The sequence below is a fragment of the Coptis chinensis genome, chromosome 4 (assembly GCF_015680905.1).
Source record: "Coptis chinensis isolate HL-2020 chromosome 4, ASM1568090v1, whole genome shotgun sequence".
Classification (NCBI taxonomy): Eukaryota; Viridiplantae; Streptophyta; class Magnoliopsida; order Ranunculales; family Ranunculaceae; genus Coptis; species Coptis chinensis.
In genome coordinates this window covers 70,466,367-70,489,648 of record NC_141459.1, presented here as the reverse complement: position 1 = coordinate 70,489,648, position 23,282 = coordinate 70,466,367, and the positions used below count along the sequence as shown (strand labels likewise).

The window sequence follows — 23,282 nt, the reverse complement described above, 5'->3', positions numbered from 1 at the left end:
GAAATATATAAGATATGAGGACACTATGTAGAAAGATTCTAGGAGATCAGGAAAGGCAGTGTTATCTTTGGAGAAAGGCGGGGAACACCGGAGAATGGGGACGTTCGAAAGAGGGAGTAGGGGGTATTGCGAATACACCTCACGGCCTGAAAGGAGCCGGGAGGGGATCCGGAGGGAGAATAGGGAGCGAAAGCCATACCGCGAGATAGAGCAAACACCGTTGAATAGGCCGATGGGTGAGATTTTGCCCTTGATTAAGAATCTTCAGGGATATGAAGGACCGCGGAGCACACCGATAGAGATACCAAATAAGTCATACTGCGCATATCACCAGGTGCGAAATCATGAGACTAATGATTGTTACGCATTAAAATGGTTGGTTCAGAGGATGGTAGAGAAAGGGGTGATGAGAGAGTTTGTAAGGGGCACACATAATGATGAACAAGTGTCGCCCCAGGGCAGGATACTAGGAACCATTAATGTGATTTTTAGCGGGGAGGCTTTGAGTCACAATGCTCACAGAGAAAAGATAAAGAGAACCGTGGGCATACAACAGATCAACGAGGCAGTAGACAATCTGCGACCAAAGTTGTGGTCGTCGGAGAGAGGAGATAGGATTGTATTCAGCAATGCAAATCTCAGAGCTATTGATTCTCCCCACAAAGACGCATTGGTCATTACGGTAGCGATGGGAAATTACATTGTTAAGAGGGTGTTAATTGATTGTGGTAGTGTCGTGGACTTATTGTTCAAGGGAGCTTTGGAAGAAATGAGAATTGATCTGAGGCAGCTGAGACATCCGCGAACTAATTTATATGGGTTCAATGGGAGTATGACGGAGCCCATGGGGGAACTTTTGCTACCCGTTACCACAGGACCGATGACGGTCTTCACCCCATTTGTGGTAGTGGACTCTAACTCACAATACAACGTAATTCTAGGGAGGCAGTGGATCCATAAGATGAAGGCGATAACATCGACATACTATCAGGTGATATGATTTCCTAATACAACCGGAATGTATGAAGTCCGCGGCGATCAGGTGACGGCCAAGAATAGTCATCAGGGTACAGTGAAGAGATTAGTTCGTGGGTCAGAAAGAGAGACATCGAACCCTAGGAAGAGGCAAGCATAGCAATTACATTGTGCCTCTGTAGAGGGGGAATCAGAGTCGTCGGAGGGACCGAACACCCTCAATGAGATAGAAATAGTGAATTTAGGGGAGGGAGAGGAAGATAAGTTCACGTCAGTGGTTCCAGTTTGCCTGAGAAGTGGAAGAGTAAGTTGGTACAATTCTTGTCCGAGAATAAGGACGTCTTTGCGTGGGTTATCGAGGATGTCGCGGGATTAGACCCAGGATTCGCATGTCATCGGTTGCACATGAAGGAAGATGTTAAGCCTGTGAGACAAAAGATGCGAAGCATTAAGTCGAAATATGCCAAAAGGATTCGCGAAGAGGTCGCGAGGTTGAAAAGAGCTGGAATAATATGAGAAGTGGCATTCACAGACTGGTTGTCTAACATCATCGCGGTACCGAAAAAGAATGGCAAGGTCGATCCGTATGTGCGTCCATTTTACAGATGTTAACTTAGAGTGTCCCAAAGACAGCTATCACATGCCGCGAGTAGATGAATTGGTGGATAAAACTGCAGGATTTAAAATATTTTCTATGGGAAACAACCAAGTCACGATGTACGGACCAGATCAGGAGAAGACGGCCTTTGTGGTGGAGGGTGGTACATATTGCTATACAAGGATGTTGTTTGGGTTGAAGAATGTCGGGGCAACCTTCCAATGGTTGGGAGAGAAAATGTTTGAAAGCAAGATCCGAAAGGGAATTGAAATATACATAGATGACATGGTGGAGAAGAGTATGTCAGAGGAGGAGCACTTAGAGGGTCTGAAGGAGACGTTCAGTATACTGTGGACGCATAATTTGAAACTCAATCCAGAGAAGTGTATGTTTGGTGTGACCACAGGGAACTTTCTAGGTTACATTGTTACTCACCGGGAAATAGAGGCTAACCCCGAACAGATAAGGTCCTTGGTGGAGATGTCGTCGCCGCAAAACGTCAAAGAAGTACAGCGCCTAGCGAGAAGGGTCGCGGCCTTGAACAGATTCATTTCAAAATCATCGGACAAGTGTAGGCCGTTGTACCGATTGTTGAGTACACCAGATTTTTTATGGACAACAGAATGTGAGAAGGCGTTTCAGGAGTTGAAGAGTTATTTGGGCAATGCCCCTTTGTTGTCGCGACCAGAGCAGGGAAAGAAATTGTACTTATATCTGGGAGTCACGGAGTATGTGGTTAGTTCAATTCTCGTTCGAGTCGTCAACAAGATAGAGAAACTGGTTTATTTCCAGAGTAAGACCTTATTGGATGCCGAGACTCGGTACAGCAGAGTTGAGAAGTATGCTCTGGCGTTGATATTCTCGGCCTTGAAGTTGAAACCCTATTTCGAAGCACACTCGGTGGTGGTGGTAACAAATCTGCCCCTAAAACAAACATTAAAGGCGGAAAAGTCTGGAAGAATGCTAAAATGGGTAGTGATGCTGAGTTCTTATAAGATACAATACCAGATCAGGACCGTGGAAAAGGCACATGCGGTGGTAGAATTTCTAGCGGAGTTCCCAGCAAAAGATCCCACTTGGGGGGAAGAGATGGTCATGGAACCTGAAAGAAATGTTGAGCAGGACTTCTTAGACCCTTGGGACAAGAGAAACAGGTGGAGGGTGTTCGCAGATGGATCTACAACAGATGCATGCAGTGGAATAGGGATCGTATTGGTTACACCTGATAACAACATAATAGAACTAACCATGAAGCTGGGATTCACGACATCTAATAATGAGTACGAGTATGAGGTGGTGATAGTGGGTTTGAGAATGGCCAAAGATTTGGGGTAACTGAGCTGACGGTGTACTCGGACTCGAATCTGGTAGTGTGTCAGGCGAATGGAGGGTTTGCATCCCGGTGCCCGCGAATGGCGAGGTATTTGGAGGTGTTACATAAAAGGTCCGCTAGGTTTGCAAAGATCAAGTTCGTACATTGGGGTCGCGGTGAAAATAGACATGCTGACGCCCTGGCCTACGTGGCCGCGGCAATACCAGGATTTGAAGAAAGGATGATAAAAGTAAGGAGGCGACGGAGGTATGCCAGACCGCAGAAGAAGAGGAGGGTTGGATGGATCCCATCAAGAGCTTTTTATCTGGGAAAGTGGTGACTGATAAAAAAGAGAGAAGAAGGTGGGAACAAACTTCTCAGAGGTACATTCTGTTAGAGGGGGAATTATATCGAAAGAATTTCAATGGACCCTTGTTGAAGTGTCTCGGGCCGAGGTTGGCACTGGAAGTGCTAGCAGAGTTACATGGGGGAGTTTGTGGGAACCATTCAGCAGGAAGAACCACGGCACACCGATTGCTAACACATGGTTATTTTTGGCCTCATATGAATAGAGACGCGGTAGAATTTGCTAAGAGATGTGGCAGGTGTCAAAGATTTGCTCAGTTGATTTTCGTACCAGCTGAACCACTGCATAACGTATCTAGTCCATGGTCGTTCGCAATGTGGGCAATGGATATAGTAGGTCCACTGCCCATGGCCAGCAGCAAGAGAAGATTCATGCTAGCAGCCACCGATTATTTCACCAAGTGGATAGACGTTGTACCCTTGCAGCAGGTGAAGGAGGCACAAGTAATTAAATTCTTGTGGGAAAACATCATATATAGATATGGATTATCATATGCCATCATCGCGGACAATGGAACTCAATTCACATGAGCAAAGGTGCAGAAGCTCTTGCAAGCGTATAAGGTGAAACAGGGGTTCTCGGCCCCATACAATCCCGAGGGCAATGGACATGCGGAGTCCTCTAATAAAACCATAATGAACAATCTCAAGCAAAAGTTGGAAGACAAGAAGGGGGCGTAAGCCGACGAATTGAATCATGTACTCTGGGCTTACCGAACCACGCCCTGGACAATTCATAATGAACAATTCACAGGAGCAAAGGTGCAGAAGTTCTTGCAAGTGTATAAGATGAAACAGGGGTTCTTGTCCCCATACAATCCTGAGGGCAATGGACATGCGGAGTCCTTTAATAAAACCATAATGAACAATCTCAAGCGAAAGTTGGAAGACAAGAAGGGGGCGTGGGCCGACGAATTGAATCATGTACTTTGGGCTTACCGAACCACACCCCGGACGACCACCAAAGAGACTCCTTTTTCCCTAGCTTACAGTGTCGAGGCTGTGATCACGTTGGAGATGGTGGCAACCACAACCCGAACGAAGGCTGTGGAGGAAGGTTTGAACTGAGGCATACTGGCAAACGACTTGAATTTGGCAGAAGAAAGAAGGGACGCTGCCCGCATCAGGCTGGAGGACTACCACCGACGCCTCCAGAAACAGTATAACAAGAGAGTCAAGCGCGACAATTCCAAATAGGAGATTCTGTGCTCCGCCGAGTGACCCCTAATACCAAGAGACAGAATGACGGAAAGATGGGGCCCCACAGAGTGGTGGACGTCAGAGGTGCTGACACTTACAAGCTACAAACCGTGGGAGGAAGATTAATAGAGAAGTCTTGGAATATGAGAATGTTAAAAAAAAATTACACTTTAATGTAATGGAGATCCAGAGCAAGAGACTGGAGCTGTTTATAAATATATAACTACACCAAAACAGCTATTTTGTAACAGTGCAAATTTTCAATAAGTAACGGATATAATTATTAGTATTTATGTAACAGATATATCCATTATTGTTAACAATAAACGTTACTTAAAGTCCTGAATTAATATTTAATAAATTAATAATGTTTTCACGGTTATGCTAGGATATGCTAACACTTATATCCGTGAGGAAAGGGGAAAATTTGGCAAAATAAATTAAAAAGAATTGAAATATTAGAAGCGACCAATATTTCGTATCGCGCCTATCTTTTCTCTAGGGGTGCCAACGGGTCGGTTTTGGGTCGGGTCTTAGTAGTTTCGGTTTGGGTTTTATTATTTGCGGTTTTATCGGTTTCTGTTCTCAACGGTTTTAGTATGAGAATTATAGAACCCAACCCAAAACCATAAAAACCCATGGGTTTTTATCAGTTTCGGTTCTAATTCGGGTATTTATTATTTATTATGATTATTAAACAATTTCAATCATTTAAATACTAAAACTTGCATTGTTTTTATTTTTATTTTTTTATTTTCCTATACGATAATATTTTATATATAATTAGTGATGTATCAACAGTCATATTTACATCAATTTATGAATATGTATCAATCATACACGTTAAAACATTTACTATTCATGTGATAATTTAAACATTTGATATAGAAATTAAAATAATCAAATATCTAACATTATAATTTTGATTTTTTTTTTACGTACATACACATATATTTGTTTCCTTGTATTAACTCGATCGTGTACACGGTGCAATCACATATATTTGTTACATTGATATATTTTACGTGCATACACATATATTTGTACACGTGTATTAACTCGCATTTTAAATCGAACATACGAGTACATGCATCTTACAATTACATCGCATCACTAATTTTTAACATGAACACTATATATTGGTTTATAATAAGTGTGTGTACCACAATATATCAAGCATGTGTATCCTATTTAAATATATACGCGCATAAGTTAATAAATATAAAATGTATTAGTTAATTCATAATATACACATTGACATTATTATTAACAATCTATGATACACTTGTTTAACGTATAATTATAAAATATACATTTAACAACACACATTCACTATTATGCTATATATATTTAATAGACTTTTACACGTAAAAAATATATTTTATATTATGGTGTATGAGTTTGATTATCTTAAATGTAATATAATATTAAATTTTATATATCGAAATCATAATAATCGGTTTCGGTTTCGGTTCGGGTACCCATAGGTTTTTTACTATTCAGTTCAACGGTTTCGGTTCTTTATCGGTTCAGTTTTTAATGACCCATTTTAAATGGATCTAACTTTTTAAGACCCAGAACCGGAACATTCGGTTTCGGTTTCGGGTAATCGGGTACCCATTGGCACCCCTACTTTTCCCCATCTTTTTTCGTTTTTGTTCGGCTAACACTTAATTTTTTTTTTTCGATAAGACATTGTTTTTGCCTCTTATAAGACATTGAGGTCTTATAACCTCTTATAAGATGTGGCCCAGCGATTTTGGACATTTTTTTTGTTTGTTTTTTACCTCTTATAAGAGGCATTCTATTAGAAATGTCTTGTAAGAGGCTCCAATTCCATAAGTACCAAAATTGGATCTACTTCAATTCTATAAGTCTTATAACTTGAAAAACGGCTCAAACACTCCCGTCCATATATCCCTAGCCTCATTTCTCTCTTCTTCCTTTTTCATTATCTTCTTCTCCAAATAATTCCATTATCCTAGCTACCACCACCACCACCACCACCATCACCACCACCACTACCACCAACATCATCACCTCCACCACTACTACTACCGTACTATTAAGACTATCACCACCACCACCACCGTGCTATTACAACCACCACCACTTCTACTACCACCACCACCACCATCACTATCACCGTGCTATTAAGACCAATATCATCACCTCCACTACTACTACCACCACCACCACCGTGCTATTAAAACATCCACCACTTCTACTACTACCACCACCACCGTGCTATTAAGACCAAAATCATCACCTCCACTACCACCACCACCGTGCTATTAAGACCACTACCACCACCACCGCCAATTAAGATAGTTTCCTAAAATCGATATTCTAATTATCAAAATTGATTTGAAACCGAAAATCAAACTATACGCTTGCCGTTTGTTTCAAATTAATCTATTCAAGTTAAATATAATGTAAAGCCAGGTTATATTTGTCAAATAACCATCTATAAGATGTCATGTATTTGTTTTTTCTATTTTTACAAATGCTTATAAGAGGAACTTAAAATGAAAAACAAACCACTTTATAAGACCATCTTATAAGACCATCTTATAAGACCCTCTTATAACACATGGTCTTATAAGACCCTAACCCAAAAAAACAAAAAAACAAATAGCCCCTTAATTTCATCTATTTTTTCTTATGGAAAAAAAAAAAAAAAAAAAAAAAAAAAACCTCTAAAAGAAGCCTAGCTTCTGAAAAGTTATTGGGTTTCTCTTCGTTATTTTCTCCAATTTCTCTTTTTGGTTAGTGAGGTGAGACACTCTCTTTACTTTGATTTTGATTTCGATTTCCTCTCACAATCTCACTTTTATATTCTCGATTAAAAAAGCTTGATTTTTTGTTGATACCTCTCTCTCTCTCTCTGTGTGTGTCAAATCTGTTGGTTGTTTGTAAACTTGTTTATTTGGTAAGGTCCTCAATCGCTTCATGAACCTGTTTTGGTTACAAAAGCAAAGGAAACAAGCTAATAAAGAACACATGTTTAGTCTAGCTTAGTTTTCATTAACAAAAAAGCTTAGTTTATATTTACACCAAACCCCGAACACTTGAGCTGTTGGGACTCCCGGTACAAGAAGGTTGTGATGATTCTTAACTCTTTGTTGTAGGTGTTTGCTCTGTGAAGAGTCGTCCTTCGTCCATTGATAAAAAGAGACAAGCTTTCAATTACCATTGGAAGTGAAGTGAAGTGAACTGGGCGGTCTTCTCTAAATGGGCCCTTTGAATTTTTCCAAGGTTTCAATTGTTTGGGATAAAATATAGGACAGCAAAAATATTGGTCGATTTTTCATTTTTTCGTGGAAATTATTTTTGAGAATCATTGAATATTAATACATGAATTCATACTCTGTTCTTTTTTGTAGGTTGCTATTGATCTTATTAATCCCCAACACTACTCCTGATGATCAGGTATATCTAAAATAAGTTTTTCTATTATTTTTTTTGTTATTTCAATATGTTTTGTTGTTGCTATAAACTTCAATGGGTTTGATCACTCGGTCTATATTGTTGTTGTTACTAGTGAATGCCCGTGCCAGTCGGCACTCTAGACACATTACTTTTGAACAACACTCCAAGAGAGACCATCTCTATGGTAGCATTGGATCGATGATATAACCATTTCCAACAGTTTTATACTTTATAATTATTTCATACGCATACTCAAGTGAGTTTAATTATTGCAATTCTATGCATTTCATTTCTCACAAACCAACTCATTACACATACCCTTATACATTCATTAATTCAATACATATCAAAATGAAAATGATGAAAATAAAGGGAGAGAGTCTTCAATTAAAAGCATCATCATTTTTTTGTTAAAAAAATAAAAAAATCCAGCAGAGTTTCCTTTGTATTTTCAACATTTCAAAAACCTAAATCATGTCATAACCTGAAAATCAAACAATACAATTCTCATAGATCAACCATACCAAAATATATAACTTCATATTTATACATAACACAAATTACTTCTAAAACTAAAAGACAACTCATTAAACATTAAAGAAGACTTTGCATAATTTTTCACCTATGACTAATTATAGTAACAAAAGGGAAAAATAAAATAAAATAAATACTCCACGCTCACTGATCGAGTTCCTCATTTCTCTCATTCTCCCATCTATGCATACTGTTCACACCATTCTGCTACCATATGGATAAATGCGCCATGGAGCAAAAACTACAATCATGTCGCTGAAAAATTATGGCAATTTAACTTTGTACCTGCAAACAAACCACATACATATGATTTTTTTAGACTTGATACATTTAGCATATTGCTTACAAAAAGATGGTTCTCAAAATAAAATAATCTCTATTCTTATTTTTAAGTATCCACTATCATCATAAAAAAAAAAAAAAATCATAAAACTTACATAGTATATATATGGATACAACATATTCTTTAATTTCTAAACTAATAAAAGTAACATTCTTTAATTTCTCACTCACCTTTTCTCATTGGTATCGATGTTCTTAGAGAAGAACTTCTGAGTATACGACATTTGTGGTACAATTTCTTGCATTAGGTGGAAGAAAAACGGATATTCTTTTTGAAGAAGTACATCTGGACATGGCCACATAGAGTTGCCCATGACTGAAAACCGGTGTCCTCAAATCAATGCCAACATATTTCACCGACTGACCTTGCGACTTATTAATTGTCATGGCATAAGCTAGTCGAACAGGGAATTGTCGCCTTGATAGTTTGAAAGGCAACTCTGAATTTGAGGGAGCCAGAGATATTCTTGGGATGAGTACCGGATTTCCAACTTTCTCTCCAGTCAAAATTTTGTCTTGAAGGACTTTACTCGCACATTGAAGCACCATAAGTCGTGTCCCATTGCAAAGGCCATCTTTAGGTGCTATGTTCCTGAGCAAAATTATAAGGCATCCAGGTTTTAACTTGAGATTGAAAGGTGGTAAGCTAGAAGGGTCGAGGGAGTTGAGAAACTCGGTGGGATAGTGAGCCCCACTTGGATTATCAATATCATCTTCGATAATTTTATTTGTAGCCAAATACTCGAGCGCTTCACCAGGGAACAAATTCAGTGCAACCTCATTAATTGCACTCACATCATCATTACGGGCAGCAAGAATAGTACGATCAGTTAAGAAAGTTAGAGACGGTGTGTCCATAACATCCAATTGGGGATAGATAGAGAATATGAGTTCTTGGATATTGGTACACTTGCGGATTCCATTTGGCAATTGTACGCATTCTTTGGGATTCGAACCAATCTAAATGAATCAAAGCAAAAAATGAATTCATTAGTTTCTAAAATAGTTCGTTTATATATGGAACTAATAGAGAAAAAACATTCTAATTAGAAGGCATTAATAGCACACCTCCAACAAAAAATCGGCGAATTCGACATTCTCGGACTCCGCCATTTCAAGCCGCATGTTTTGTACCAAGTGCAAAACTTCTAAATAACTCCAAAGGAAAGAGCGCCGTAGTGATGCACCAACAAATTGCTCTCTCTGGCCTAACGGTATAACAGGTAGTGTTTGCCGAAAATCACCACCAAGAACTGTAGTGATACCACCAAATATCTTCTTGTTTCCGCAAATATCTTGAAGTGTTCTATCCACAGCCTTAACACAGTATCTATATTGCATGGGCACCTCGTCCCAAACAATTAGTTTTGTTTCTTTAAATAGGTCAGCAAGGTCTGAATGTTTAGCAAAGCCGCAAAAAGTGGTATCTATCACATCAATTGGAATCTTCAATGTAGAATGAGCAGTGCGTCCACCAGACAATAACAAAGATGCAATTCCCGATGATGCCACCATGATAACAATAAGGCCCATGCTGCAGCAGGCCTTTGCAATTGTATTATACAAAAAAGTTTTCCCTGTACCAGCTGCTCCATTCAAAAAGAAAAGTTTGCCCCTGTCACCATATACTGAATCAGTCACAACAGTGTAAGCATGAAGTTGTTCGTCATTAAGACGACTCACATCAACTGCAGCCTCTTCTCCTATGCCTTCATGCTGAAGTTGGCGTTGCTTCCAAATGAGCCTATTGCCAACAATTTTGCTCCAATCCTCCTTTTGCTTTGGCATGGGTGGGAAATCTTCCAATGTCTTCCCAGATTCTAAAAGGATTTGTTCCACCAAATATAAGCCGTAATCTGTTATTTGCTCATCAGTTGGATCTGGGATGCCATGTTTTGTTCGAAGCCAGTGTCCAAGATCACCACATATACTCGATGCAAATTTGCTCCAAAGTAGATCTGGTCGTAACGGATGACACTCTAAAAGAATTACACAAAATAACCTCCGCAGTTGATATCCGGTTTTCATTATCGCGCCTCTTTCTAGGCATTGTATCCACTCATCATCGACTTCCAACAGCCCACGGGCAATACATGCTTCTTTGTATGTGTTGTACCGCGTATCACCAACTTTATAAAGATATGCAAAGGAGGTAGGCCCTTTTACAACGATAAGTAGCAAAGCGTAGATAAAACATCTCCCCAAAGATTAGGGCTTGCAAAATACATCCTACCAATGGAAGGTCCCTGAGTCCTAGGAGTCCACTCTTGAAAGTCTTTGTGGAAAACATAGTGTCATGGAAATTCTTGATAGGTATATGCTCGTGCATCTGGATCTTCATCACAACGTTTAAAGAAAGCTGTCAGTGTTGAAGTTTGGTCTCTGGCTCGGGCAAGAATTGCATCCATAGGATCTTTGCTATTGAAAACAACCCTATGCATACCTTCCAAATGAAGCGCCAATCGTTGGACACTTGGAAACTCTTTATGCATTGGATTCTGAAATAGATGCCATGCAGCTTCTGTTGGTCCAATGTACCTTGCATCGATATATTGCTGAATCTCATCATTTGTTCCTGCTGCCACCACTGTTGCTTTGTCATAGCCTTTGTAGATGTAGATGTACTTGTTAATATATTTAACAGCTTGACACGATGCACAAACTTCAACATTGATATGGTAGTCAAACATTTCAGACAGATATGCATTATAGGGAACAACATCTCCATTATCAACTTTAACCATTTTATTCTTCCTCTTCACAAAATATTTCTTGCCAGTGTCACGCCTTCGGTAAATGGAGTACCCTTTTTTATCCATAATTGTTTCCTCCACAAACTCTTTTGGATAGCCTTTGGTGCATCGACTATTTTCCATACATGAAGCACTCGGATCTCGATCACCACAGGGGCCATGAACCATGCACTTCTTCACTGTTTCAAACAATGCAGGGTGGGTGTCGGGGTCTGGGAATTCAGCACATACAAATTTATCCACTTGCTCACTGTTTCGAATCTTGTCATCATGCACGAAAAATAAAAGGCAATGCATGTGTGGAAGACCGCGCTTCTGAAATTCAATGGTATAAACATATGCAACCACCCAACCGAAGATATCATTCTTCAAGATTTCTTTCATAATTGCTTTTCGTTTCAGCTCGAATACCCGTGCAACTATTTCAGGCCCAAGTGTTGAAGTTTGGTGTTCCTTGAGCGCATCTTTAATTTCCTGCCAATTAGGGTTTGCAGTCACCGTAAGAAAAATATCTGGGTGCTTATAGTGCCGGGTGATAGCCATTGAATCCTGAAAAATCTCGTACATGTGCCTTGGACTTCCAACATGCGAGGAAGGCAAAATAAACCGTTGGCCAATTTGATCAGGACTTAATCCCTCAAGTGCAACATCTGTCAAGCACTTGTACACATCCGAACGGATGGTGTCTTGATTTAGTCTAATATATCGCAGACGGTTCTGTTCATATGCAGCCCAAGCATCAACCAAAAATTCATGCAACAATTTACACCCCAAAAGATAGATGAGTACTCGTGGGTCGCTCAAACAAAACGGTAAATAAATACAATAATTGGGTGAGTCTTGCATTGCTTGGAGCATTTCTCTTGGCGTCCCACAACTTTAAATCGGTGACCAACCCAAATCCCCATAAGGAAACGAAGAACATAATGCAAAGGCAAATAAAGCGGGATGACATTTGCTTATCCATTCCAACTCATGCCCTCCTCCTCAAGCCGGCACAATAGCACGCATGGCATCAACCTTACTCCCATCTCCAGACAATATCACTGCGATCTCATCAGTTGTCGGAAGATTGTACCTTCGTCTATCCGAACGCAGATCATAGTGTAGATGGACCGGAACATTGTTATTCTCATAAGCATTTTCAGTTAAAACCTCAAATGCTTGCTTATAGATATCACAAAACTTGTGGGTCTGCAGAAGAGTTTCTTGTATAGTTTTCAACACTTCCCTTGACAAATTCGGTTGCGATTGTGGCGGTGATCCAAAGCAGCTAGGGGATCATAAATATAAAGTTGCGAAAACTTAGGTTCCATCCCCGGATCAGGCAACAATGAACCGATTTGGTGCCGTAACTCCCCATGGACGATGAATGAGGTTGGACCACGCCCATGTAACACCCGCGATCGTTAAATTTGCAACCAAAGACGGTAAAGGCATTACACACATTGTATTGCGAATCTGCTCACGGAATAATCTTGCACGTTTATTAGATCCTTCAATAAATATTTAAGTACCGGAGGCGATGGAGAAAAGAAGCGGTAGCTTAACTTTTCCTTATAAAACAACAAGTTCCAAATAAAGGTCGGTTGCGCCTTGATTTCGATAACTGTTCATCTTTCCAATCAAGGGCCGAACAAAATGGACAAAGAACATCCATCTTTCTCAAAAAGTGACGGTGATTTGGAACTGGAAGCGCATGACCTCTATGAGAATTAAGAATTTCTTCTTCATTTTCGTCAAATCTAGTCATATCATGATCACTGCAAAAATAGACCTATGATATATCACGTTTTACGATATGTTGAAACCTAACATAAGAGTGAGAATTTAAGCGCTTAACTTACATAGTGTTATCCTCACAACTTTGCATTGTTACATCTTTTGTGACTGGAGGCTGGTTTTCTCTGTAAAAGATATCATACATTGATGAAGAGGACCCAACTTCGTACATTGACCTCGTCTTTTTAAAGGAATCTGCTATGTAATCAGACATAACATCTTTTTCTCTCTGTCTCCGATTTTGTTATGCTATAGTCATTTGATCGTGATTTAGAGGCACTTGCATTTCTCTTTCTCTTCGAAGACGTTGTGCAACAGATCTCCGATTAGGAGGTGCAATAGATCTTTGACTGGGAGGCACAACAGATACCATATTGGGAACCGCAATAAAACTTCGATTAGGAGGCACAACATATAGCCTAGTGAGAACTGCAGTGGATCTTCGATTAGGAGGCACAACAGATAGCCTATTGGGAGCTGCAGTAAATTTTCGATTAGGAGGCACAACAGATAGTCTATTGGGAGCTGCATTAGATCTTAGATTATGAGGCACAACCGATGGAGAAGGAGTAGATCTTCGATTATGAGGCACAACAGATGGAGAAGGAGTAGATCTTCGATTATGAGGCACATCAGATGGAGAAGGAGTAGATCTTCGATTAGGAGACACATATACTAAATTGGGGGGCGTAGCATATCTTCGATGGGGAGGCACATATATCGGATTGGGAGGCGTAACAGGATGTTGTGCTGTGGAATTGACTGTGTGAATTAACGACTCCTTTCCCCTCTCTTTCATTTCTCCAGTTTGTGGTAATGAAGTCGCGACCTAAGATACGCCCGTTAATATGTTGATATAGTTGTACTCGTAAATAACAAACAATCAATATAATGATAGATATGTAACTGGACAAATATATGTGTGTGATAGATATTAAAGTGGTTATGACACAAAGTGAAATCACATATAATAGTATTTCATACTGTTGCAATTCGCTCTTGCACAGCTTGAATTCGCTCTTTCACCATGATTGCCTAGGAAGGAAATTATGCAGAAAGTTAAATGGTATAATAATTGAAATGATGGTTTAATAAGGGGAGTTCTGAGAACAAAAGCGGGTGAAATATTATACCTGGAATATTGGCTTAGGGGATTTATAACCAACTTCTGTGAAACTCAAGAGAAGCTCATGAATATCCTCCTGAACAAAAAATCAAATTAAGTTCAAACAATGTTGTAATAGACTGATTTTCATGATAGACAATATTCAAATGACATTTCGATTCCCGTAAATAACAAATAATCAATATAATGATAGATATGTAACTGGACAAAAGCGGGTGAAATATTATACCTGGAATATTGGTTTAGGGGAGCTCTAACCAACTTCTGTGAAACTCGAGAAGTTCATGAATGAATATCCTCCTGAACAAAAATCAAATTAAGTTCAAGCAATGTTGTAATAGACTGATAGACTGATTCTCATGATAGGCAATATTAAATTGTCATCGAAAATCCGAACTACACATGGTCATCAATCTATAAAACTTGCTTCTTGGTAAGAACAGTGTAGATGGATAATTGAAATATCTTTTGACGTATTGTGAAAGTGCAGCATGAAAATCTACTGTTCAGTTCCATTTTAAAATAATAACCTAGGAAGAAATTGGTCGCCCCTAATGTGAATAGTACGCAGGCATCTCCAGCAACAGAAGATCTCAGTAACTTTACTGATAGATCAATATGATCCTCTATTTTTTATTTCTTCCTTGATTATTACAGTTGTAACACTAATGATTGTCAACCCACCCAGCTTCTATTGACACTACATGAATGATACAGTTGCAACACTACATAAATACGGCCTTTATTTCTTCCAACAGTTGTAACACTACATGAATGACACTATATGAATGATACCCAGCTTACATAAATACGACCTTTATTTATTCCAACAGTTGTAACACTACATGAATGATACCCAGCTTCTAAAACATTCAATTCTACTCTTGAAACATTCAATTCTAAAAATAGACTCACGTAATTGATGCCTTCTTTGCTGGTAATCAAGCCTTCTTTGCTGCCTTCTTTGCAGCCGCTGAAGTAGCTATTGGACTGGAGATTATTGGGACGCACGAATCTAGTGGTTGATGCGTTAAGTCGGAAAGCAGAGCTTGTGAGCTCCTCCGAATAGAATAATGAAATGGTAAGCGTGAAACTTATGTAGCGAGATCTAAAGCATTCCACCTTAAGCGGGACAGGGATTACAGAATCAAATCTAGTTCCACTTCACGAAGAAAGGAGTACTTAAGAAAAAACTGATAGCACAGTCAAACTTACGCCTGTTGGAGAAGAAAGGAAGAGGTTTTTCTGAAGAGAAATTGTTGGGTTTTGCACAGCCGTTAGATTTGTCTAAAATAGATCTGGACCGTCCTTTGTTTGTAATTTTGTCCAGTAGTGCTAAAAAAAACCTTAGCTTATTATATAGATATACTCCTAGACTCCTAGTCTACAAAATTGTCACCAACATATAATTAATGATCACTTACAGCTAGCTGATCGATCTCTTGCAAAAGTGATATTTGGTCAACTTGGTCATCATGTGTGTTGTTACATGCGTTTCATACCCCACATTAAACAATATTTATTTTTTCTTGCTGATGTGTCAAAGCATCTCATGTAGTCACATTTTTACCTTAGGCACGACACTTCCTTGGGCCCTAAATTTAAGTTGATCATGATGTCTGAGGGGTGTTATTTCTTGCATGAGATACATAACGACGGTCACTTATGCCTGATTCAAACTTTAGCATTTTAAACTGGGTTGCTATGTTCATTTTGAAAATATGTTTAATGTTAACTATGCCTAAGGAATGACATAAAGAAATAGGTAGTGTCTTGACCAATCAGAAATGAGTGTATGCGCTTGTCGGATCAAAGACCTAACTCTAACGAAAAGTTTTTCTATGTGCTTTGCATTAGCATGGTGTTTCATATTAGCAGTTCTAGCTAAGACCACATTGAAAATGGTTATTTCAATTGACATTTTCTACTTAAGGCCACATTGCTTTGTTGTGGCAATGTTTCTCTTTTGGTCCTTTAATCCTCTGTATTGTTTACACTTGAATGCTATGCAAACTCCACTGGTTTTTGTCTTGTTTTTCTCTAGCCACTGGTTTTCTTTCTCCATACATGTGAACTCATGATGTGTTTCTATATTTTTAATTCCAAAGTTTGCATTTGCATTTTATTGTTAGCAATGCATGTAACTTAGCTAGTTTCTTTCACTGTTTCAGGTGTAACTTAGCTAGTTTCTTTCAATGCTTGATTTATTTTTTCTTCAACACCTCATTGTATTGGTGAGTCTCTTACTCACATTTTTTTTTCTTTTTTTCTTCTCATATGAATAAGATGCCAATTTATGAAAATAAATGATAGCAATGCATGTATTACTTAAATTTGAACTTGCCTGATGAGTCAGGTGCTAAGAAGATGTACTTGCAAGGGCTTTCAATCTACAGATGGTCAGCATGTTCTTGTTAATCAAGCTAATAAGCATGCCCCCCAAATAACAACCCCAATTCAAGAGTGAGTACCCTCTGACTTTTTCTCTTTTGCCTATTTTATAAAATATTATGACCATTTTCCCTGTGAAATTCGTAGTTCAGTACTGCCCCCTTACTTATTCAAAGGCGTTGTCATCTTATAAAGCTTAAAAATCTTTGGACAGGTTGTATGGCACTTTGTAATTTTGTTTTATATTAAGTAAACATGTACTGACATCTAATAAAGCTCGAAAACCCTTGGAGAAAACTAATATTAAGTTGGCTCTAGCTACTCTGAAAATCGAAGTAACCCCTGGTATGGTGCATTAATACATTATATGTATCCGTTCTTAAGACGATGCTCTTTTTTTGCACTTCAACTTATGGTAACCTTTTAGGAATTACCGTTGCAGGTTTTGTCACACTTCTTTGTTTAAGTAGCATTGTTTGATTAGAACCAATCAGGTTAGATGGAAGTACTGCGGGATCTGAAAGACAAGCTTGTGGAGATGTTTAATGATTTTGCAATTACTTGTTTTTTCTTCGTTGGTTTGCTTTTGATTGTTTCCTCTTGATTTGAGTTACTACTGATGTGTGTCCTATATTGTGAACCTTTTCCCCTATTGTTTATTGAAAAAGGTTTATACCAATACCTTTTCTTGATGGCATCTGCTGTAGGTATGAAGGAACTGTTTGGGATGACTTGGTTCATGGGAAGGGTGTCTATATTGCTGAAGAGGGAATCATTAGGTTTGTCTGTACCTTCATCATAGTGTGTAAACTGCTGTTATTAATTTCATATCCATGGTAGTGGCTAATTTATCTGATCTATCCCCCTTGAACTCAATTCATCTGATCGTTTTGATGGTTCTAGAATAGTGAGGTTTAATATCTTAATTCATAGAAATGAGTCAAATGACACTTTAATTGTTATTAGAGATAAGCTTTATGTGATTATTCGAATGTGGAAAATTTTAACCAGGGGTTGGGAGCTAGTCCAAAATTTATATATTAGAACTTGTCTGAGATTCTTCGAAGATTAGTTGTAGGAGCTTAATGAGACTAATACCAATGCATGTTATGACATTGATTGCAGACTTGCAGTAGTATGTAAATGCCATATCCTTATTTCAAGATGCATTGCTCAAGAAACTTCTTCACCAAGACTTCTTATCGGAAGATGAAAGGTTTGCACTTGGTAGAATAAACGTTTTTAGTTGAAATTGTGAAATAGGAAATGAACCTACAGTTCATTCTATAATGATGATACTTTGAGCATTAAACTCTTAAAATAAGGGGTCATTTGTTTTTTTGAGCCTCTGAATGCTGAATGCTAAATACTAAATGGCCCACTCTCTGAATGCTGGATGCTGATTGCTGAACTCTGAAAAATATATTTGTTTTCTCAGAATGACCTGGCTCTGAATGCTGAATATAAATTATTTGGACAATTTTACCCCAGTTATCCACGCATCATCGATCTTTATCCTAGGAGTTGGAGCGGATTTCTCAACCAACATTCGGAGTTGCCTTGTTCTTTCTCTTAACCCGTGGAGTTAACTTCTCCTTCCGAAGACCCATGCCTAAAGTCACTCAACCACATAATTCCACGAAAATTTAATCAACACATAGCATACATAGCATAGAAAAAAAATACTTCCAATTAATTAAAGATGTGAACCCTCTAGCACAATCTATTCTAACATAACTCAGTCAGAATCAACACTCGCGAACTTTTTCTCCACACCAACTAGGACTCAAGTTTCATACTTCTACACATACACCATAAACTGTTAAAGAGAAACTAGTTTAATTACTTTATGCATAGATTAGTTTTTCATACTCCAACACAATACCAATTGCGTAACAGACACATGACAAGCACACAACAAGAAACAAGTCAACTTAATAATGGCATAAGAAAAGCACATTACAGCATCATTTTTATCAAACTTCGATCCAGACTATGATATCTCTTACTGCATTAATGCATGCAATTCACAAGGGAGTTGCCAACACATTCGGTGTTGAAGATCTATGAAAAATTCCGCAAGCAAGATAAATAGTAGAATATATTGCTCATTAATCTTAATGTTTACTTTGTGAACATGCATAACACTAAGGAGTCATTTATTTGTTTGATTTTGCTAATTGAAGATTTGATTTCTTACAAGATTAGACTGATAGGCTTATTGCATACAATTTCCAAATTATCTTTTCTCTGCACTTCTTTTTTATTGATTAAAAAATGTACCCATCATGTTAGAAGTAGGTCGTTTTTTAGGTGTTTAGTGTATACCAGAGAAAATTAGATATGCTCATTTGTTTTCAATCCTAATACTTTTCTAAGTACTTTTCTAATCTATTAGACTGAGAAACTCCAAAAATATGCTCATTTGTTTTCAGTCCTAATACTAGCAAGACGAGCAACAATGTCGGTCGAGATTGGGAAACCAAACGCTCCTCCTATATATAAATGGCGGCATAACAAAAGCACGTTACTACTATCTATATCACTAGATGATTCTACGTATCTACTCATGTACCATTGTCAAACACAAACCCTAATATCAAGAAAGAAATAATAAATTTGTATAGTAAACAAGATTACTGACCTGATGGAAAAACCTTTAATAGGGTTATTTTGATGTTCCACTGGGATACCTAATGGAGAGAAAGGAGAGTGATGGAGAGAAGGGAGAGCGGCTAATGAGGGGCAAGAGAGGAATGAAGTCTTCAACAATTTTGTTTTCAGCATTCAGGAGGTGTGAGACCGCGGAACGCTGAAGAGCAAATGTCTCGTTGAATGTTGAAGTGAACTTAAAAAACAAACAACTGGACAACCACTGAATGCTGGAAACTTACTTTTCAGCGCCTTTGAACGCTAAAAACCGAAAAAACAAACCCCTAAGTATCTTTGGATTTCGGTGTACATTCTACTTACTTAAAACCCTAGTAACACAACCCTCTCTTTTATCTCTGCAGCTTCTGAAACCTAGTTTACAAGGTCTCATTTTTGTTTCAGAGGTTGAGGTAGGAGCAACACCAAAGAGGAGAACAGTTAGGAAGTTTGCAGTCCGAGGAGTGGATATGGACCAGCTTTTGGATATGGGTACTGATGAATTGGTTAAGCTTTTCACTGCACGTGCTCATCGTATGTTTCAGTGAGGTTTGAAGAGGAAACCCATGTCTCTTATTAAGAAGGTTCGCATTGCTGTAAGTTTTCTTATTCGTATTCGTATTATTACACTTATTACTTGGATAATAAGTATGGTTTTATGTTTTTATCATGGTTAGATAGCATGGTTTTTATGTTTTTATCATTGGATTATATGAGGCGAGTAACTACTTCTAAGTTTCATTGCTTGTTTGCCTTGACATTTTGTACTAATCAAGTGTCATTTTGTTTCATTTTTTCCCCATATTTTTTAGGCTCACAACGAGTAGCCCTGTTCCATTATGCTGCCTCAATTCTGTTTTTGATCCTTGCAATTGTAATATGCAATGCAAAACTAAGGTAGGTTCTAAAATTTGTCTTTTAACTATGCTACTTATGAAGTGGATAGAATTTTATGTTATTGAGTACTGAAGTTTGTTAACAAATGCTTGCAACCATTCTATGGCTTTAAATCCAGATTTACATACAAATGACTTTGAATTGTTTTCCATTTTTTAAGTAGTGGCAGTAATGTATCTTATTTATTTGTCTTGTGTCTTAGACCAACATTACAACAATGTGGACAATACACTGGGCTTACGTTCGTTTTAATTGCATCACTTGCACTTCAGTAAGAATAATTAGCTCATGCATGTATTAAACATGTACCCCTTGGCCAGCAAGCTTGACGTGTCGATATCGTTAATGACATCATCTCACATTTGGTCATTGTTGTAGGCTCTATCTTAAAAAGGTAGTTTATTCCTCGTGTTCTATGTTATTCAGGTCTGCCCACCCTTTAAATCTTGAATCCCAACATACTTGACCAAGGCAGTAATATTATTTTTGAAGGATATGCACTGTTTTTGGTCGGTTTACAAGTACTGTTTTTTGGTTGTTTTTTCTTCAATTTCAAAGTGAAGATTATAGGATCAAGTCAATGGGTCCATTTGGCAAAAACTCCAACTAAAGGAAGAAAAAAATATTCTTACGGAAACTTGGGCCACTTGACTGAATGATTTCATCTGCTTATGTGGTAACTCAAAGTTAAACATTATACTTGTAAAGTACACACTAATACTACGTATATTTATGCTTAGGTTTATAGCTCTTTTGCTATTAGTTATTAATAATGACAACACAACTTATGGTTTTTGTTTCCTTCATTTGATCAAGAGGCATTAGATACTGTTCGACTTTGTAAATATGATCAAGAGAGTACATTTGCTATGCTTGCTTCTGTGCTATGGCTAGGAAACATTGTTGTTCAAGTAATTGACAATGAGAATCATGTGCTTGTTAGGTTTGTCAATATATGACTATCTGTATATGGTATAAATGAATCAAGGAAGGAAGTAGGGAAACTCATTGTGAGACTTTGTTTTTGTTTCAATGTAAATTGTGATTTGGATTGGAGGCTTTGTTTCTTTCTATGTAAATTGAGATATGGATTGGTGGTTTTATTTCAATAAAGTTTAATTGGTTATTGGTTTTTCTTGTTATTCATTTGTTGCTTGAGTTGTTGTGTAGATATTTATGTGAGATGGAATAGTCAGATGTGGAAGAATTAGATTTGCAGGGTGGAAAAAATTTGACCCATAATTTTTTTTTTTTAGTAGCTACAGTTTACTAACGGATATTTCCGTTACAAACAATAGTTAGTAAATAGCACATCTATTATATATCAGTTAGAAATGACGAATTTAATCGGCCCCTCCACAGTTGGCTATCTGTTATAAAGAATTTTAGTAATCAGTAACAGTTATATCCGTTACTAAATTTGGCCCAAGTAAGAGTGACACCCCAGAGCTAACGGATATAACCGTTAGTAAAAATATAAATAACGGATATAACTGTTAGTAAATGCCTTTTATGGTGTAGTTATGCAATGACACTTTTGATAAGAGAATTTCACCTGTAATGAAATGTTTCCAAATTAAAACTTGAGACAGCGGGGGAGATGAGCCATTTGCGGATGAGAGGTTCGAATCACACTTGGGCCAAGAGGAGTTGCCCCAACAAACTTCAGGGCCTAAGAGAGCCTGCGGAGTGGGATGAGCCCTTCGCAGATGAGTGTCGCAATTTATGCATTGGGGCAAAGAGAATTACCCCGGCAAGCGGCGAAACTAATCAAAGAGAGGAGCAGCAGGGGGGATAAGCCATTCGCGGACATGAGGTTCGAATCAAACTGAGGACAGAATGAGTTGCCCCATCGGGCTTCATGGCCCAAGAGAGCATGCGAAGTGGGATGAGCCCTTTGCATAGGAGAGTCGCAATTTATGCATGGGGGTAAAGAGAGTTGCCCTGGCAAGCTGCTAAACTAATCAAAGAGGGGGTAGGTCCAAATCAAACCGGGGGCACTATGAGTTGACCCATCGGGTTTCATGGCCTAAGTAGATCCCGCGGAGTGGGAGGAGCCCTTCGCGGACCAGAGGTACGAGTCATACATAGGGGCACAAAGAAGGGTCCCCAGCAGGTGGAGCTGCCAGTCAAAGAAGGTTGGGATGCAGAGAGAGGCCTTAGAAACTGGGGACCGGAGGGAACATTAAAGTAAGAACGACAGGAGACAACGCCATACTCGCACGAGGAGAAAGGGAATATCAGGCTGATAATCGGGGGCACTAACCCTTGCCAGAGCTTATCCCAACTGGTTCAACCAGAGGGGGTGGGGTAGATGAATAGTGTTATTAGAAATCGTTCTAGCGAAGCAATTCATGAGTGCAAGAGCTAACAAAGGTCAAATAACGGGGCCCTAGGCTATATGTTATTATGTGATGCCACAACAGAAGCACTACCTATAACAATGGGAGAGAAACCCAAAATGGGGAGCATAACGATTATACCACAAATAAACAAACGTGTACTACAAGCATAAGATAAAGTTACAAAACCAAGAGAACACAGTTAAATACACTTTCCAAGTTCAAAGGAGTAGCCAAACATGTGAGCTAATCTAAATCTTGACACGAGGTGTCGGCAAGAGGAGTAGATTCAATAGATATCGCAGCATGTTCAAGCGTCATGTCATCAGTAGTGGGTCCTCGACATGTTCGTGAGCTTCAGGTGGTGTGGGCCCAATAGATAGTGCATCGTCATGAGATTCAGTTACTGGAAGCAGAGGTTTTTCTGGGAGGAGACGAACTTCCTTGGCAAGACGGGCATGCTCCTCGCGGAGCTTTTTAATCACCCATTTGTCGGCTTGTGCCTTGAAGCTTAGCTGTAGCTGTTCCATATCTTTTGTATGTTGCAGAAGGAGGGCCTTGGTGCTTTCGGCATGCTAGCTGA

General features: G+C 38.6%; 3 protein-coding genes and 1 long non-coding RNA gene across 12 annotated transcripts; 2 read left to right on the top strand and 2 right to left on the bottom strand.

Annotated features, from left to right (window-relative positions):
• Positions 1–94: 94 nt before the first annotated feature.
• Positions 95–1,000, top strand: LOC147504614 (uncharacterized). The gene has a single exon (XM_086605282.1). It carries the CDS (start codon positions 95–97, stop codon positions 998–1,000), a length of 906 nt encoding a protein of 301 aa, XP_086461408.1.
• Positions 1,001–7,119: 6,119 nt separating this feature from the next.
• LOC147504611 (uncharacterized) lies at positions 7,120–21,488 on the top strand. Of its 9 annotated transcripts, none has more exons than XR_015193078.1 (11): positions 7,141–7,228; positions 7,583–7,709; positions 7,838–7,883; positions 15,391–15,501; positions 16,592–16,654; positions 16,777–16,883; positions 17,519–17,590; positions 17,937–18,027; positions 19,866–20,056; positions 20,273–20,357; positions 21,174–21,488. It is a non-coding gene; the product is annotated as an uncharacterized LOC147504611 (long non-coding RNA). The 9 variants fall into 9 exon arrangements; XR_015193073.1 differs by having other exon boundaries at positions 20,273–21,030; XR_015193074.1 differs by having other exon boundaries at positions 19,866–20,044; positions 20,273–21,488.
• Positions 8,341–10,787, bottom strand: LOC147504613 (uncharacterized). Its single transcript, XM_086603705.1, has 2 exons — positions 8,931–10,787; positions 8,341–8,702 (listed from the first exon to the last, which is right to left on the bottom strand). The coding sequence occupies exon 1, from the start codon at positions 10,785–10,787 to the stop codon at positions 9,816–9,818; it is 972 nt and encodes a 323-aa protein (XP_086459831.1). The 3' UTR covers positions 8,341–8,702; positions 8,931–9,815.
• On the bottom strand, positions 13,139–14,663 carry LOC147504612 (uncharacterized). The gene is made up of 3 exons (XM_086557419.1): positions 14,650–14,663; positions 14,279–14,329; positions 13,139–14,123 (listed from the first exon to the last, which is right to left on the bottom strand). The coding sequence occupies exons 2-3, from the start codon at positions 14,321–14,323 to the stop codon at positions 13,539–13,541; spliced, it is 630 nt and encodes a 209-aa protein (XP_086413545.1). The 5' UTR covers positions 14,324–14,329; positions 14,650–14,663; the 3' UTR covers positions 13,139–13,538.
• Positions 21,489–23,282: the final 1,794 nt, after the last annotated feature.

Bases quoted from the DNA above. Each gene is read 5' to 3' on its own strand.
- LOC147504614 (XM_086605282.1), top strand. From the start codon at position 95: ATGGGGACGTTCGAAAGAGGGAGTAGGGGGTATTGCGAATACACCTCA.
- LOC147504613 (XM_086603705.1), bottom strand. From the start codon at position 10,787: ATGAAAACCGGATATCAACTGCGGAGGTTATTTTGTGTAATTCTTTTA.
- LOC147504612 (XM_086557419.1), bottom strand. From the start codon at position 14,323: ATGGTGAAAGAGCGAATTCAAGCTGTGCAAGAGCGAATTGCAACA. The intron at 14,124-14,278 runs GTATGAAATACT...GGCGTATCTTAG, and splicing joins TGCAAGAGCGAATTGCAACA to GTCGCGACTTCATTACCACA.